Raw genomic sequence first — 17,014 nt, forward strand, 5'->3', positions numbered from 1 at the left:
TGAAACATTTTTTTGGAAGAAGTTTTAGAATGTTTAAAGTAAACTTATTCATGTAAACATAAAGGCCCCTACAAATGTAAATCATTTGATAATGAATTCCTTGTAAATCATTCCCCTAATATTCCCAAACATTAGAACTATTCTCTTAAGAAAAGTCTTCACAACAAGCAACAAAATTTCTCCTCCCTTTCATTTTACCTCTACATATTACCTCTACATAATAGGTGATATATCATCAAAAACCCTTTGTAACAATAAAATTCTCCTCCTTTTCATTTCCCCTCTCCATAGTAGTTAGTACCATCAAACCTTTTGCAACACTAAAAATCTCCTTTTGATTTCTCCTCTTCATAGTCGATGATATATCATCAAAACTTTTTTTTACATTGATACTGTCCTCCTCCCTTTCGTTTTCCCTCTTTATAATCATCTATATATCATCAAAACCGTTTGTAACATTAAAAATCCTCTCCCTTTCATTTCCCCTCTCTATAATTGATATATCATCAAAAACCTTTCCAACACTGAAACTCTCCTCCCTTAAATTTCCCATCTCCATAATCGATGACATATCAAAAAAAACAAAAAACAATATACCAGCAAAACTCTCCTCCCTTTCATTTCCTTCTCCATAGTCAATGATATATGAAAAGAAAAACCTTTGTAACACTTAAAATTTCATCATTCTCATGCTTCTTCTCAATACTATCCAAGTTCTCAACATCCTTAGAAGGTGAAAAATTAGTAGCAAACAAGTACTCACCATCAGCATCAGCATCATCATCAGCATTTTCCCTAACTTTCTTTGAACCATTTGAGCTCCATTATGGTAATCCTCTTTCGAGGTTCGGGCTCAAGAATCTCATGTAAGATAGCCCGCACTTCTTCACTAAGCCAATCAGGACAACTAAAATTAGCAGCCATGATTTGTCTCAAAAGCTGTGGTTTATTAGCATTCTCAAATGGAAGAACTTCCGTCAAAATAGTGTACAAAAGAATACCACATGCCCATATATCTGTCTTTGCACTATCATAACCTTCGTTGTAAAACATCTCTGGAGCAACGTAGGAAAGAGTCCCACACATTGTCTTCTGTAATAATTTTCTGTCCATTTCTTCTTTTGTCTGTAACGCACATAGACCAAAGTCAGAGACCTTTAGAGCGCCATTACTGTCTATTAACAGATCGTCTGTTTTCAGATCTCTGTGAAACATTCCCTTCTTGTGACAGTATTGTAATGCGCAGATCAGCTGCTGGAAATATAATCTTGCTTGTTTCTCTTCAAGCTTCTCACCTTTAAATTTAAGAGGACAAATATTCAAACAATGCACTTAATTAATCCTCAGAAATGATATAAATAAGTTTATGAAATAAGAAGCATTCTCATTTTCTTTTCCAATTTCTAATTTTTCGTAATTCTTTTAATTAAATTATAAACTATATGTTTATCATAGTTATTTTTTAAAATATAATATTAATCTTTATTTTTTAAATTTGATTGTTTAAGAATATACTTCTATTAGCTTTGATCTGAGATATTGACACAAAAAACTCTTAATACATTTAAATTCAAAAATACCAATGAATAGTGTTATAAATTGTTTAATCTAAATATCATTAATAAAAAATAATATTAAATAAAATTAAAAAAAACATTAATTAATATTTAATATTGAAACAATATATTTAATTAATCTATAGAATTGATATAAAAAAGTATATGAAGTGGACTTCTGAATTTGGTATATTAGATTACTTAGAACTAGTAAACTGTTATAGCTAGAAAATAGTATTGTTCGTGATTATTTTTTTGTGAATTTGATTTACATAAATGTTATTAATCATTGTTTTTTTTTATACATCTCTATTATCTTTGATCTGTAATATTGATATAAAATTTTTTGACACAATCAAATTCAGAAATAGTAATGAGCAGTATTATAGATTGTAAAAATCTAATATCTTTAATGAAAAATAACATTCCAATTTAAAAAAGTATGAATTGATCATTTATATATTTCTATTTAATAAAATAAATGTTTTTTATAATATTCTTACTCTCACATAATAAAAACTTTTTTGAAGTGTCCATAATCACCAGTTTTTTAAATATGTGTAACACTATTTCATAATATAGAAAAAAAAATGGTACCGGAGATCAGTCAATGTACCCCCTGGTACATACTCCATGACCAGGTAAACATAATTCTCATGCAAACGCACTACGTTTGGATGCTTTAGACATCTCATGGCTCTGATTTCTTTCTCTATACGCTTGGGTATTCCTTTTTTCTTTTTCAGCAAGCATTTTATTGCAAAGATTTTATGAGTTTTGGAATCTCTTGCCAAGTATACTTTGGCATACACACCTTTCCCTATGAGTTTTTCTAATACATAATCTCCTATCACAGTTGACACCTCCGCCACAATTTTCTAATGCTGATAAATGTGATCATTTAGTCAAGCAATCAAAATATTAACATTGGTCTTCCTTAACTGAAGAGGTGCCACTGTGCACCCAATGGCGATTGGTAACTCCTTTGGATTATATTACCAAAATCAAGAGAATATTTTTTAATCATTAACCTACATTTTTAAATAAACGTTCTAGAGATGCCAATTAAATTTTATATTTTTTATTCATATTGATTTGGTCAGTTTAAATTAATTGTTTAATTATAAGGGCAGGTTGCTAATCATTTTGTTGTTGACTTAAATGCTTTACGTTGAGACGCTATATAATTACTAGTACTGCCTCATCCACATAATTTTTTTCACCTTCCCCAGCATTTGTTTCCTTTGTAAATTATGCTGAACCATATCTTAGTAAGAAAATGAAGAGGTGGCTAATGGGTTCTTTTAAGCTCCAAATTTAAATATATATAATTTTAAAATATATTTAGTCTTCTTCATATCTTTTTAGGGATTAGGCATTCTTTTTTCTTTAGGGGAGTGGTTCTTATACAACAGCTTACTTGTCAAGTCTTCTACTTAAAAAATTTGTTTCAAGTCCACATGGTCAAATATGATGCCACGTCAGCATGCATTTTTGTGAAGGTGTCTAAAATGGTCCCAAATTGTGAATTGACCAATAGATGTGCCTTAAGTCATGTTTACTTGTGAGCTGATGTGCCATCACATGATTAGTTATTTTTTGAATTTTAAAGGTACTTTTTCGGGGATAAGCATTGACATGACATATTTAGGGCATCACTATTGGTCTCATTTTGTCCAAGTACCATAGCATGTATTGGTACCCACTCACCTATTCATCCCTCTCCCCTATAGCTATTGCACTTGTTGGCACTTTTTGTTTTGTAAATAGGAAGTCCAGATTATAAGAAACTTCTTTCAACTCCTTAAAATGTATCAAGATATAATTCTTCTTTATATATTATAAAAATATTATGATATATGTTTCATACATTCTAAGGGCTAGATAGACTTTCTTATGGATTAAATAAATCATTATGAGTAAAAGAGGGATTTCTAAAGATTTTTTTTTTAAATAATATAGATGTTAAAAGATTAATTATGATGGGATAATTTTTTTAAAAATCAATTATAAATTTAAATAAATCTTATGTCTAATGCACATATTAGTAAGTTCATTTTTAATGCATATGTTTAGTAGTCTTTAATAAAATTTCATTAACATAAACTGTAGAGTCAAAAATTCCACACCCCTTTGCAATTCCACGTACAATTTTGTAGCCACTTTAGTGTCCATTGCCTTAGCATTTGAGTAGGCTTATTTCAGCCCTTGCATCAACTTTTTCCCTCTCATGATGCTCAAGACACCTTTCAGCAACTATCCTTCAACTTCTGTTTCATGGTAGCCTTGTGATTCTCTTGTCACTTATTATTTTTTAGCATGATTTGTCTAGGCACTAGTGCATTGCATGGACATTCGCGCATTGTGCATTTCTCTTGCAACATCTTAACATTCAAATGTCAGTTCTGTGCATTTCGACACTTGTCACCTATCTTGGTTGGTGGAAATGGTTCAAAATATTTCAAACGGCTCGCCAACCTCTTCTTTCCCTCCCATTCTCTCATTTTAAATCCATCTTTTCTCTTCTTTGAATCTCTCTAGTTCTTCCATACAATATCCTTGGTTCTCTTTGCTCTCACAACTTTCCCTTGCCCTCTCTCACTTGCTACAACAGTCTCTAGTTTTCTACAACACTCTCAAGCTCTCACAATAATCATTTGCAACTCTCTTGGCTTTCTCAAACCTCTTTGCTAATAATTTTCTATCATTTTATCTATCTTGTCTTTGAGCATCTTGGGATTTATCACATCCCCTATCTATTTAATCATTTTATCATTGTAGCTATTTATCTTTTGATCTATCTATCTATATTGGTTGTCTATGGAGGTCAAAACACCAAAAACGGGGGTATAACTGAGGTAGGCCTCTAAACACAACCCCCAACATTTTCCCTAGTCCTTATGTGCAGGTTTATAGTTGCAAGAAGGAAATTATTTTGTGGGAGGCTTCAATCATGGACCGATTGTAAGCTTCCCTCATCTTTTGTCACTTTATTTTAGTACTTTGTATTCTGTACTATTTATTTCGTTTGTTATTATATAATTCTTGTAGTATTTCTATCAAATTTATCGCTCTCGTATGACTTCTATGATTCGTTCGTACAGGATGACAACATGTCGCGTTGGTGTCTCAATTACGCGTGCTCATCACATGGATAGAGACTCAATAGAGTCATTTGAGAGTCTCATTTGCAATCTATTAAAGATTACCTTTTCATTTTATCCCCAAGATCACCCTAAGTGCCATTATAGAAGAGGTATTAGAGGTTCAATTTGTTCTCTAGGATCCATCATCTTGGAGGTAACAAATTTCTTCCATTACATTTTGGTGAACATGACATGAACAATTCATTTGTATTATTTTGAAAATAATTGTTTATCATTCCTTTAGTCATTCAATATCCTCCCCTAAAAGAAAAAAAAATGAACAATTAAAATCTTTCCCCTTTCTTCCAAAAAAAAAAGTTGGGGCAGTGGATCGATCCCCATTCCATGTCATTAATTTTTAAATGATACATTGGCCTTCAACATATTCATTTATACATTGCTTCTTTATATTAGCGTGGAGGTGAAAAAAGCGAGACTGGGTGACTAGGACCTAATCCCACTTTAGCCAACACATTGAGAATACGAAAGAGCCTAGGGAGATAGCTCACTTTCGCTACTTGTGAAAAAGAGAGAGACAAGTATTATCTCTTAAAATTTCTATAACTCTTACTGTATGTGATGAGAAAAATTAGGGATTGAAGGATTCAATAGATTAGGAGATGAACAATGAAGCATATATGAACTGAAATTGAACAAACTTGCAGATCTGAAATTGAGATACTGAAAGTAGAGAAGGGGGAAAAATTTAGATGTGTACCCGATTCTAAAAAATGAGCCCAACTGACCAAGACTAGGGTGCCATGCCACTATCCTTGAGAACCTGACAAAAAGCTGCAACTGGGAGGATGCAATTCTGAGACCTTGAGCCTATACCCTGTCAATGATCACTAATTTTGAGGGGGACCTTGGGGCCATGCCACTATCTTGGGCAGGTTCAGGGTGCCACACCCTTGTCCTTGATAATGTTAAGCATTTCTGAGACTACTGGGTGGTACTTATGCATTTTCCTGACCTGAAACTCCTTTCAAGTACCTGTTTCTATACCTGCAACTGAAAAGAGAGGGTTTGGGGTGGCTATATAAGGTTTTGCCTAATTCAAACCCCTATGTTGGTGATTTCCACCACAACAAATAGCCGATTTATATAGTAAAATAATTTGTGCAAGAATCTTGTGTGTGTGCAAGAGCCTAGGATGAAAGTAAATAATCTAGAGCAACCCTCAAGATTAAACCCTAATTTCTTATAATTGACAAAGTAAATGATCTAAATAAATGATGGAAAATGATCTAAAGCATGAATGTAAATATATAAATTAATGTAATGAAGCTCATGCAAAGACATGAAAATAACATGAAACCATACCGAACCCCCAAGGGATGGGTACAAGACAATCGTCAGTCGGTGATCTATTATTCTTCAATGTCTTCAAGGCTCCTAATTGATGATGAGTGCATAAAGAAATGTTGTTGAATTTTGTTGAATATTGTTGAATATTGTTTAAGACACCACATAGGCTTCTCTTTCACTACATAGAAGGCTCCTTGTGGTCCAAAAACCTACTCTTAGATTCTTAGATCAATAGATAGATTGATCTTAGTTGCCTTCAAATGAAGAAAGAGAGCTCTTATGTATGAAACCCTAGATCTTTATTTTGACTTAATTTCATCTTTAGGCTGACCTAGGATTTGAATTTTCCACCAATTTCTTGGCGTTAAGCATTATAATATCATAGAATTATGCTCCTGAAATTTTAGGAAAAAAACCAAGGACCATGTGCACTTTGCACATGGTCCGACCAAATTTTCACCAAATTTTCAGGGTCATTCTATATGATGATATTAGAGAGAATCCCAAAGTTACAGCTGATTTCTAGGTATTTTGATAAGCAAAATCGGGCCTTAAAGGTCGAAATAGGACATAATTAGGGTTTATGATTTAATGATTCATTGGAATAAAATAAAAAAGGGGCACACTAAGGGTAAAGGGCCCAATTTTATGATGTGGGGGCTGATGAAATATGAATTTAGATTTAATTAAATTGATTAATTAAATGATTAAAGGAAAGTTACAATGCAAGCTGCAAACACACTAAAGCAGGTGCTAAACTAAGTGTGGAATTGTACCACCCTAGGAAGGGTGTACAATTTACGACACTACATTTAGCCCCCACTTTAGCGGTCATATGACACTACATGCATATGCAAGCTAAAGTAAAGAAAAGTAAACATTCATGAAAAATGATATATCCACAAGTTGTCGAATGAAGCCCCCAACGGTATCTGTAGTACAGAGTTAGGAACCACACCCTACAAAACCACAGGTTAGAGAAAATAACCTAAATGCTTACTAAGGAAGGTGATGAAAATTCGAGGGTAGCCTTATGCCCCCCTATTTTGGCTTGCTAATTTTAGTGAGTTGAAATAGGGAATCATGTTTACCACATCGAATTGTGAAAGAATATTGATGAAAAATGGTCACAAGAAGATTTGATACATGACCAAAAACTAACAGAGATTCATTTGGTAAGACAGACGACTAAACCTCAATTCCAACACAACAAAGAGTGTGAGGATTTGAGAGCTCTTTAACATAAGATGAAAGATTTAAATGGAAACAAATGCAACTCCATATAGGAAATTGGAAAAGAATGGTGGATTGAAATGACATCAAAGAGATTATTTATAGAAACAGTCTTCTAAAAGAAGGCAAGAGATCCTCATCAAGGATATGCACATGCACAAACTAGAAGGGTTTATTATAAAATATACTACTTAATGAAGGGAAAATTTTGATGAGTGATCAAAGACTTCCAACACCAAGGAGGAGGTCTTAATTAAGTATATGTACTTAAGATCCCCATTAGGGATGCTTGTTCTATTGGCTTGATGATGATTGTAATGAATGACTTCATAAGTTGTCATGGATGGAACATGTACACACACATATGTTCACATTGTAAAGTTACTAGTATTGCAATCGGTATTGGAAGTTTTGTTTATGATGGTTTAGAGAGTGTCAAACTGGTACATGGAGGCAATCGATATATGCACGAATGACTTGGCACCTACTTGAAGATTCAATGGAGACCATCAAAGAAGAAAATGTACGACAATCAATTTACATGTTTAAATGATTAACTCTAACTAGTATCGGTGTTCCAACTGGTATTCATTGATTGTGTTATGAGTTATCACCAGTCGTGATGAGTTACCCTAACCGACAAATTTTGGCAGTAATTTGTGATGAATTATGTTTGATTGTCTAGATACAGTGCACCTAGGAAATTATGATATGATTTTTAAGCGGACATGAAATCTAAATGTCTATATAATTATATTATGATGAAACATTTCTTATGAGATGATTTGATGCAAAGATAGAAGTGTTAAGTTGTTGAAGAGATTTCATAATATTTTGGTGATGTAGTTTTGAGTCTGCGGAAGAGGATCTATTCAAGCAAGTTGTGCTACTTCTATATCACACCACCTATTGTCTTCTAATCACTACAACAGTCAAATCCCCGAACCAGGTAATCTCTAACAAGATTCATTGTACAAATCCTTTAACAAAGTGATCCATTAGTTTGGATTCTGAAATCCTCTACTGAGGTTACTCCTAACAGGGTACTACCTTTAACAGGGTATAGCTCCTAAAAGAGCTTTGGGATCTTTAATAGGATTCACTCCTAGCAGAGAACTTTTGTAGACCTTAACCGGTCAGTTACCTATTACTGCAGATAGTTAACTTGTGATTCCCATCTCACCGCAGATTTTCCCATTTTGGTTTTCCACGTATAAACACTTGTGTGTATGGTGGATGTTTTACTTATTGTGGATGTTTTAGTATCATTTTGGATTGCATGCATATTGTTTGGTAAACTTACTAAGTATATCTATTGGTCAGTATTTAAAGTAGTATTTTTTTGGTGTCACTGATTCACCCCCCCTCTCAGTGCTTTATAATTCTATCATGTGGTAGCAGAGCCCAACTTCCTTAAGGCTTAATCACTTGGAAGGAAACCCTAAAGCCACCATGGGGGATATGAACTACTTTGAGATGGATAGAGTGCTTGAAGCTACCAAGTAAGAGCTTGAAACCCTAAGGGTCAGATTTAAAGCTTTAAAAGTCAAAAGGAGAGAGTTGACTAAACAACTATTGGACATATCTGATAATAGTTCTTCAGATGAAGCTAACACTGATGCATTAGTTGAAGAAGTTGAAAAACTGAATGGTGAAAATCTAAATCTGAGAAGAGAGTTAGAAGCCCTAACTATCCACATGAGTCAAGAGATGGAAGCTAGGAGGGAAGCTAAAGACCTTGTCAAAGAAAGAGATCATGAGATTTCTAAGATCAAACAAGAGAATACAACTTTGCATGAACATTGGCATGCAGAAAAAGAAGAAAAAGAGGCTTTGCGGCTAGATCTTGAAATAGCATCATCCCTAAGAGAGACTCTTATAAAACATAATGAAGATCTTACTAGAGAACTCACTGAGGCTAATGGAAAGCTGAAAAAGTTCAATAAAAGTTCTACCATGTTGGATGAGTAGATCCAATCACACAGGATGAAAGGAGATACATTTGGACTTGGATTTATCATATCTGAGAAAGGAGAGTCTTCTGGAACAAAGAGGAACATTCACAAGGACAAAACTACTCCTAAGGCTAACAAACCTACCGGTAAGAAAGTCTTTTAACCTATTTGCTTTGTCTATCATAAACCTGGAGATATTGAAAATGTGTGTAGAAACAGACCCATAGGGAATACATGCTACAATGAAAATACTAGATATGCATCTAAGAGATTTGAAAGTCATTGTTTTACATGCAACATGTATGGACATAGATTAGTTGAATCTAGATATGGATAAAATAATCCAGTACCTCACATGAATCCAAGACCTAATGGTAACTGGAGGAGAACATATGACAACCAGGGTAACATGAACTGGCAAAAACTCTATGTCAACTGGTTTAGTCCATTTGAGATGGAAAAGGTAACTAATGTCATTTGCACCATTTGTAACAATTATGGTCATGTGGCTATGAATTATAGAAGGAGAACTAGAAGAGGCAATGCAAGACCTTGGAGATCATCTGGAATGGCCTACTATTATTGTCATAAACCGAGACACATGGAGAAGTTTTGTAGAACCAGGAAGAAAAAACCAGTTAATCATTTTGTAGATCCGAAAGTTAAGAAGAAGGTAAATATTAAGGAAACCAGAGAAGAGATGGACAAAATCTAGAAAAAGAAGAGTGATGATATACCTACAAAAGAACCTAATCCTTCACCCAGTATGGAGAATCATACACTGGTGAATTGATCCTTTCAACAGGGCTAAGGGGAGCATAGTGGTAAATCTACTTCTAGACCCCTTGAAAGATGAGTTGTAAGAGAGTTTGAATTTTGAGTTATCATGTGTGAAATATTGATATCTTTGTCAATTAGTTTTTTGAAAGTTTATCAACTAGTATTTACACCTCTTTATATTAAATGTATCTTGAAAGTTTATCAATCAGTATTTACAACTGTTTATATTGAATGTATCATCAAGCGGTGCATTAGGGTTTGTAACCCTAGAGGTCGATCAATTAATGCAATAGGTAAAAAGGATAAAAGCAAGTTTTACTATGTTATTTTTACCCTAAATGCATTCGAAAGAGAATTCTTGAGCACTTGTAGAGCAAAGAGAGTTTTGCTAGCCAGTCTTAGATGAATTTGTGATGTGAACTACGTGATTGAACCTGATTTAAAGATTAGTGAAGGTGGAATTGGTGTATTTGAGTAATCAATCGGCAACCAAGGCAGCGCACGGGAATTAATGTATTTTTTTGTAAATCCCTTTTAAAATCAAGTTTATCTGAATGACTTCATCATCTAAGAAAGTAGAGAGAATAATGATCACATCAAAACCTATGGAGGTTGTGAAATCGGAACAAATAGTGTCTTACAATGCTTTATCTCAAGTTCCTGATGGTGTCATTGTAAAAGGTGGTTTGTCTAGCTATATTGATTGTAAAATCAAAGATTTAGGATCATTATCAATTTAATCTCAATTGAAATCCTTTTGTGATAAGATCGAAAAGATTCAACCCAAGTATATTAGAGTTTATGAGAAGGGTTTTCACAATGCAACTTATTTTCTTGAGGATTTTAAAGAGGAACACATCAAAATCATTATTAGTCATTTTCATGGTGAAAACATGTATTTGGAAAGGACTCATACTATAACCAAGGAATCTATCCATGTTGTGACTGGTCTTTGGTCAACCGATGAAGCTCCCAAGCTGAGGCGAATTTCTAAAGAGACTGTAACCACTTTAACCTCATCTACCTCTGATGGGCATGCATTTTCTATTAATAACATGAAGGACCCAATGGCTAAACTAGCTACTATGGTTATAGGCTCTAAGATATTCTATTCCAGTAGATTGAACAATGTGCCATCTACACCAGTGCATACAACCTATAAAATGATTGTTGAGAATGCATATTATAACCTATGTGAGGCCATAAGGAGTCAATTGATGTTGAATCTACAGTTAATTAAGAAGGATAGCAATCAGAAGTTCAAATTTGGTCAATTATCGATTGGTTTATTCTCTTACTTTCAGAATTTCCTACCAGGAACTGGTGATATTGAATGGTCTAAAGACCTACCAGTAACTACTCAAATCAAGACTAACATTAAGGCTGTTAAGAACACTCATTTTCACAATCACCATTGATTTTTGTCTGATGGAAGCTATTGAACCAAGAGAAGATGAAATGGAAGACATGAGTAATGAAGTCAATTATGACTTACTAATTGGTTATGCCAATAACCTATTGGCATCTCTAGTGAACAAGAAGAAGAAAAGAATGGATACTGTTAAGGATAAAATTACAAAAGTTGAAACTAGTAGTTCTCCAACCAATAGTGGGAAAGGGAAGAAGAAGAAGGTTGAGCAAGTGCCTCCGGTGTCAACAAGTACTAGAGTGACATGAAGTGTCCAAGTTAAAAAGGAACTGACACCAAAGGTGTACATAAAGAAGCATGCTGCAACAAAGAAGAGAGGCCAACAACTGATTCTTCAAGTATAATCTGATGATACCGACACTGAGGAGGAGCCAAAGAAGGTAAAGGCAACTCCTAAGAAGGATAAACTAGTTGAAGCCACCTCTTAGTAGACTATTCCCATTAAAGCTTTGTCTTATAAGCCTGTGACTAATTTTGAGAGAATGGTAAAGACATTAGGAAGGAATAGATTTGAAAATGTTAAAGAATATTTTAATTCATTTAATAAAGATTAGAAGGAACAAATTGTTCAATAGGTAATTGGCTACTTATGTAAATAAAATCGACTACCTTAGGATCTTAAGAAGGATATTTATGATTCTTTATATTTTATTCTTTGAATAAATGGGAAGAAGTTGTGAAGAAAGATCAATAAATTATTGATAGTACTTTTATTCAATATTTTCTTGATTTGTCTAAAGATGAATAAGTAGCATTGCTTGATAATTATAAAAGAAAAATTCATTTTAAGACAAGAAGATTGATGTTAATGAATGAAAAGATGCAATCTATTGAAATAGGAACTCATCAGATAACCAGAAATGTTCAACAAATGCATGAGCATTCAAAGTCTCATTATGGTGATCAAACAAAGACTGGAGGAAAACTAGAGTCAGTTGAAGAAGAAATTGTTTCACCAGAGATTGATAAGAAATAGGGTGACATTACTTCCCAACTAGTTATCTTTGTTGATGACATACAAGATACCATTGATCTATCTGGGAAGATTATTGAACCATATATGCAACCACCTGTTATTACTAAATCATATGTTAATGCAGTGGATATACCGACAACTCAACCAAGTGTGGATATTCCACCCCCACCATTAAAAGATCAACCAGTAAAATCACAACTCCCACTGGTTTCACAGGCTACTTAGGAGAAACCCATTGCAAAATTTGCAGAGAAGTCCTCTGAACAAGAGAAGGAGAAAGAACAAGAGGAAGAGAAAAATGGGAAGGAAAAATCTGCTGAAACAAAAAAGGCATTAGTCTAGTAGCAGAATGATGATAGTGATGACTCATTTGGCATCAAAGGTCCTATAGATGTTGAGAATATGAGTGCATCAGAATTATTGGAGATTGCAACTGTGATGCAATCCAGAGCACAAAAGAATAGGCTTAAGGAACAGAGGAAGGAAGCAGAAACCATCCAAACTGTCATGGACATTTTGTCAAGTCTTCTACCAAAGACTTCTATAGGAAACTTGTCAACTCCTATTGGTAAGCTAGGCTCGTTGGTTGTTGATGCTTTTGACCAAATCAAGTCCCTTGAGGAAGAAACTCAGACTATGGATAAGAAAAACTACAGGAAGAAAAGAGGAGGAAAAATAATGAAAGATATTGATACATGGAAGATTGCTTTGTCCTTGAATAAAGATCTTTTGAGAAAATCTATTGAGACATGAGGTAGAATTCTAGCCTACACATCTAATGTTTCATTTTTCTATGTTGATTTAGTTAAGCAGCGAACAAAGACAAAATTGGAACTGGAAAAGATATGTAATGCCTACATACCTTTATAGGATTCAGTATTAGATTTTGGCAAATCTGTTTATGATTTGAAAAATCGGTTAGATGTCTATGATTTTGAATAGGAAAAGAGACTTTGATCCCTGAAAGAGTTAAAGAACTTATTGAGACCGAAGGTGGACATCTTGCAGCGATATTATAAGAATGTAGAAGTGGTTTTAGCTACTCCAGAGATGAGTACAATTGATGCAATGGAAGAATTTTCTACACAGAGATTTCTGACACTTTAGTCGAAACATGAGAAAATGATTTTTCTCAAATGAAGCTTACTTTCAGTAATATTTTCTTGAAAATTGAAGTGAACACTCCTTAATATAGACTTTTAAATTTTTGTATAAGTAAACTTTTGATGCAAATTTTGCTATATATATATATGTATTTTACTTTTTAATTTGGCATTGCTATCAAAGGGGGAGTAGAAATATGTGTGTGTTATGAAAATTTTGTATGTATTGTTAAGGGGGAGTTGAAATATGTGTACAATTTTTGTAAGAACACTTAGTTGTAAAGTTGTAAAATTTTCCAAGTGTTGTCATCAATGCCAAAGGGGGATGGATATTGTTGTCTTGATGATGATTGTAATGAATGACTTCATATGTTGTCATTGATGGAACAAGTACACACATAGATATGTTCACATTGTCTACCAGTATTACTTCTAAAGTTACCTGTATTGCAACCAGTATTGGAAGTTTCATTTATGATGGTTTAGAGAGTGTCAAACCGATACATGGAGACAATTGGTATACGTAGGAATGACTTGGCACCTACTTGGAGATTTAGCAGAGACTATCAAAGAAGAAAATGGAGGACAATCGATTTACATGTTTAAATGGTTAACTCTAACCAGTATCAGTGATCCAACCGATATTCATTGATTGTGTGATCAGTTACCCTAACTACCAAATTTTGGCAGTAATTTGTAATGAGTTGTGTTTGATTGTCCAAATACACTGCACCTAGGAAATTGTGATATGATTTCTAAGCTGAGATGAAATCTAAATGTCTATATAATGACATTATGATGAACTATTTCTTATGAGATAATTTGATGCGAAGATAGAACTGTTAAGTTATTGAAGGCATTTCAGAATATGTTGGTGATGCAGTTTTGAGTGCACAAAAGAGGATCTATTCAAGAAAGTTGTACTACTTCTAGATCACACCACCTGTTGTTTTCTAATCACTACAACAGTCAAATCCCCTAACCGGGTAAGCTCTAACAAGCTTCATTATACAAATCCTTTAACAAGGTGATCCATTAGTTTGGATTTTGAAATCCTCTACTGAGGTTACTCCTAATAGGGTACCACCTTTAATAGGTTATAGCTCCTAACAAGATTTTCTCCTAGCAGAGCACTTTTGTAGACCTTAACCGGTCAGTTACCTATTACTACAGATAGATAACTTGTGAGTCCCATCTCACCATGGCTTTTCCCATTTGGGTTTTCCACATATAAACACTTGTGTTATGGTGGATGTTTCACTTATTTTAGATGGTTTAATATCATTTTGGATTGCATGCATAGTATTTGGTAAACTTACTAAGTATATCTACTAGTCAGTGTTTAAAGTAGTATTGTTTTTTATGTCACTGATTCACTCCCCCCCATCTTAGTGCTTTATAAGTCTATCATGTTCCAATATGAGAGAAGGAATTCAAAGATGAATACACCTCTATAATCAATAGTAAATCCTTATAGAAGACACTACTTTGCAAAGGGGAAATTTTAATCTTAAGAAGGAGAGATGTTTTAAATCACTCTTGCCCCCAATATAGAGGGAGAAGAGATGAGATAGAAATAGGCTATTATTCTTCTTCAAAATGTATGATTGCACATGAAATTGTACCATCATGAATGACAATGAGCCCCCCGTAAGTGATCTACCAATATCATATAATGATAAGCAACATAATAGCTATTAATGTTATTTAAAGACATGATAGATTGAATGAGGTATTTGAATATGACATTGTAAATGCTCTACTATAAGTAGGATTAAAAAAATGTGTAAGATGATGAATGTTAAAATTTCTTTAGAAAGAGAGAAGTTTATAGGAGTATAATAGGCCACTAAGTCATACTTTTCTTGACAACAAGAAATCTTAGAAGAGGGATAAGTGTAATTTGTTAGAGCCTTATTCCTAGAAGAGGGGATTTTGGAATGAGTAGAAGTTAAAATCTCATAAGTGGAATTAGAAATCTATTTAGAAGATTCGTAAAGAGATTTGTTCATCACCAAGATTTCCTTATGAGGTGGATGAGTGTTGAAAGAAGTAGAAGATAATTTAATTGAGGTGAGATGATCATCAGTACTAAATATAGCATTCACATTGAGAGATGGTCTTTTAGATGATTTGGTGGGATTAGAGGGATTAGAGGGATTATATCCAAGTCCAAATGAGGCTTCATGTCTATTATGTTCTAAAGGAACTCTAATTCCTTGTTCATTTGCGCCACAACCATTTCCATTATAGCCACTCGTAGCTAAAATATAAAAACCAGGACCAAAAAGAGATTCCAAATCAGAAAGAGATGGTGATGCCTCATAGGTCTCAGTGCTATATGAATTAGAGGAAGGATTTGAAGAATTATTTGAATTAGAAGCAACCATAAAGTGGTTACTTAGTTTTTTAGATAAAGTGGGTTTCTCTTTAGGTTCCTCCTTAGATTTCTCATTCTCAGTCTTAAATTATTTCCGAGATACTCTAAACTCTCCTACAAAAGTAGGGTTCAAGTCTAGAGATCCCCAATAATCATCTAAGAGAACTCCTTTGGGAGAAAAGATATCCTCGAGAGGAGATTTCGATTGAGTAGAAGAATCGGGAGTACTAGAAGGAACAAGATAATTAAAGGAAATAGATGTATTTGAAGAAGTAGAAGGATTGAAAGAAGAATGGGAATTATTTGAACAAGAAGATCTAGATTTTAATGGTTTTGGATGTTTTCAGCTAACAAGGTATATGTATTATTGTTATAAATGAACTTGACTTGCATACTCAAAGTTGAGGGGACAACTTTCTTGCTATGAATCCAAGTTCTCCCTAATAGGAGGTTATATGTCAAATTATCAGGTATGACATGAATAGGTGTAGGTAAAATAATAGGACCTACCTTAATAGGAAAGAATATGACACCTAAATATTGTCTAGCAACATTACTGGAGACTCAAATAGAAATAGAAGTAGGTTCGATGAGAAAATGATCTACATTAATCTTATCAAATAAGTCCACACCACAAAAATGAAGGCTATACCCATTGTCCACAAGGGTTAATATTATAGCACTATTGTTGATAATAACTACAATCATAAGGAGATAATATTGATGTTGGACAATCATAAGGGGTTTATTTTTAGGATCAATCAAAGAAGCTATCTTATTAGGTTTCATTGTAGGTGATACATCTAAGTTTTATAAAGCATCTTGTAACATCCCATGATAAGTAGGTGAAGTTTAAACCAAATCCCAAATAGAAATATTTGGAGGAGTAGCTTTCAGTTGTTCAATGAGATCATACTCTTTGATAAGAGTTTTTGATATGCGAGGTTCTTGTGGAAGAGTAGGTTTCTTAGGAGTGAAAAAAGAATCATTAGCGTAACCATCTTGAACCACTAAGATAGGCTTACATTGAGAACTTTGAGAAGGACAAGAACCTTGAACTATAAAAAGGGCATTATTAGGTGTTTCATTCACATGTATCAAATTTATTTAAGATGGTTTAGGAATTTCAAATATTTCCTTATGAATTA

The 17,014-nt window shown here is 33.7% G+C and overlaps 1 protein-coding gene across 1 annotated transcript in view; it reads right to left on the minus strand.

Annotated features, from left to right (window-relative positions):
• Positions 1–795: 795 nt before the first annotated feature.
• LOC131074413 (CBL-interacting serine/threonine-protein kinase 23-like) overlaps positions 796–17,014 on the minus strand; it is an 81,105-nt gene continuing 64,886 nt past the window's right edge. Inside the window, exon 5 of the mRNA XM_059217292.1 lies at positions 796–1,295. Within this exon, the coding sequence (XP_059073275.1) occupies positions 796–1,295 (500 nt within the window). The remainder of the gene's footprint in view (positions 1,296–17,014) is intronic.

Source organism: Cryptomeria japonica, chromosome 3 (assembly GCF_030272615.1).
Source record: "Cryptomeria japonica chromosome 3, Sugi_1.0, whole genome shotgun sequence".
Taxonomy (NCBI): Eukaryota; Viridiplantae; Streptophyta; class Pinopsida; order Cupressales; family Cupressaceae; genus Cryptomeria; species Cryptomeria japonica.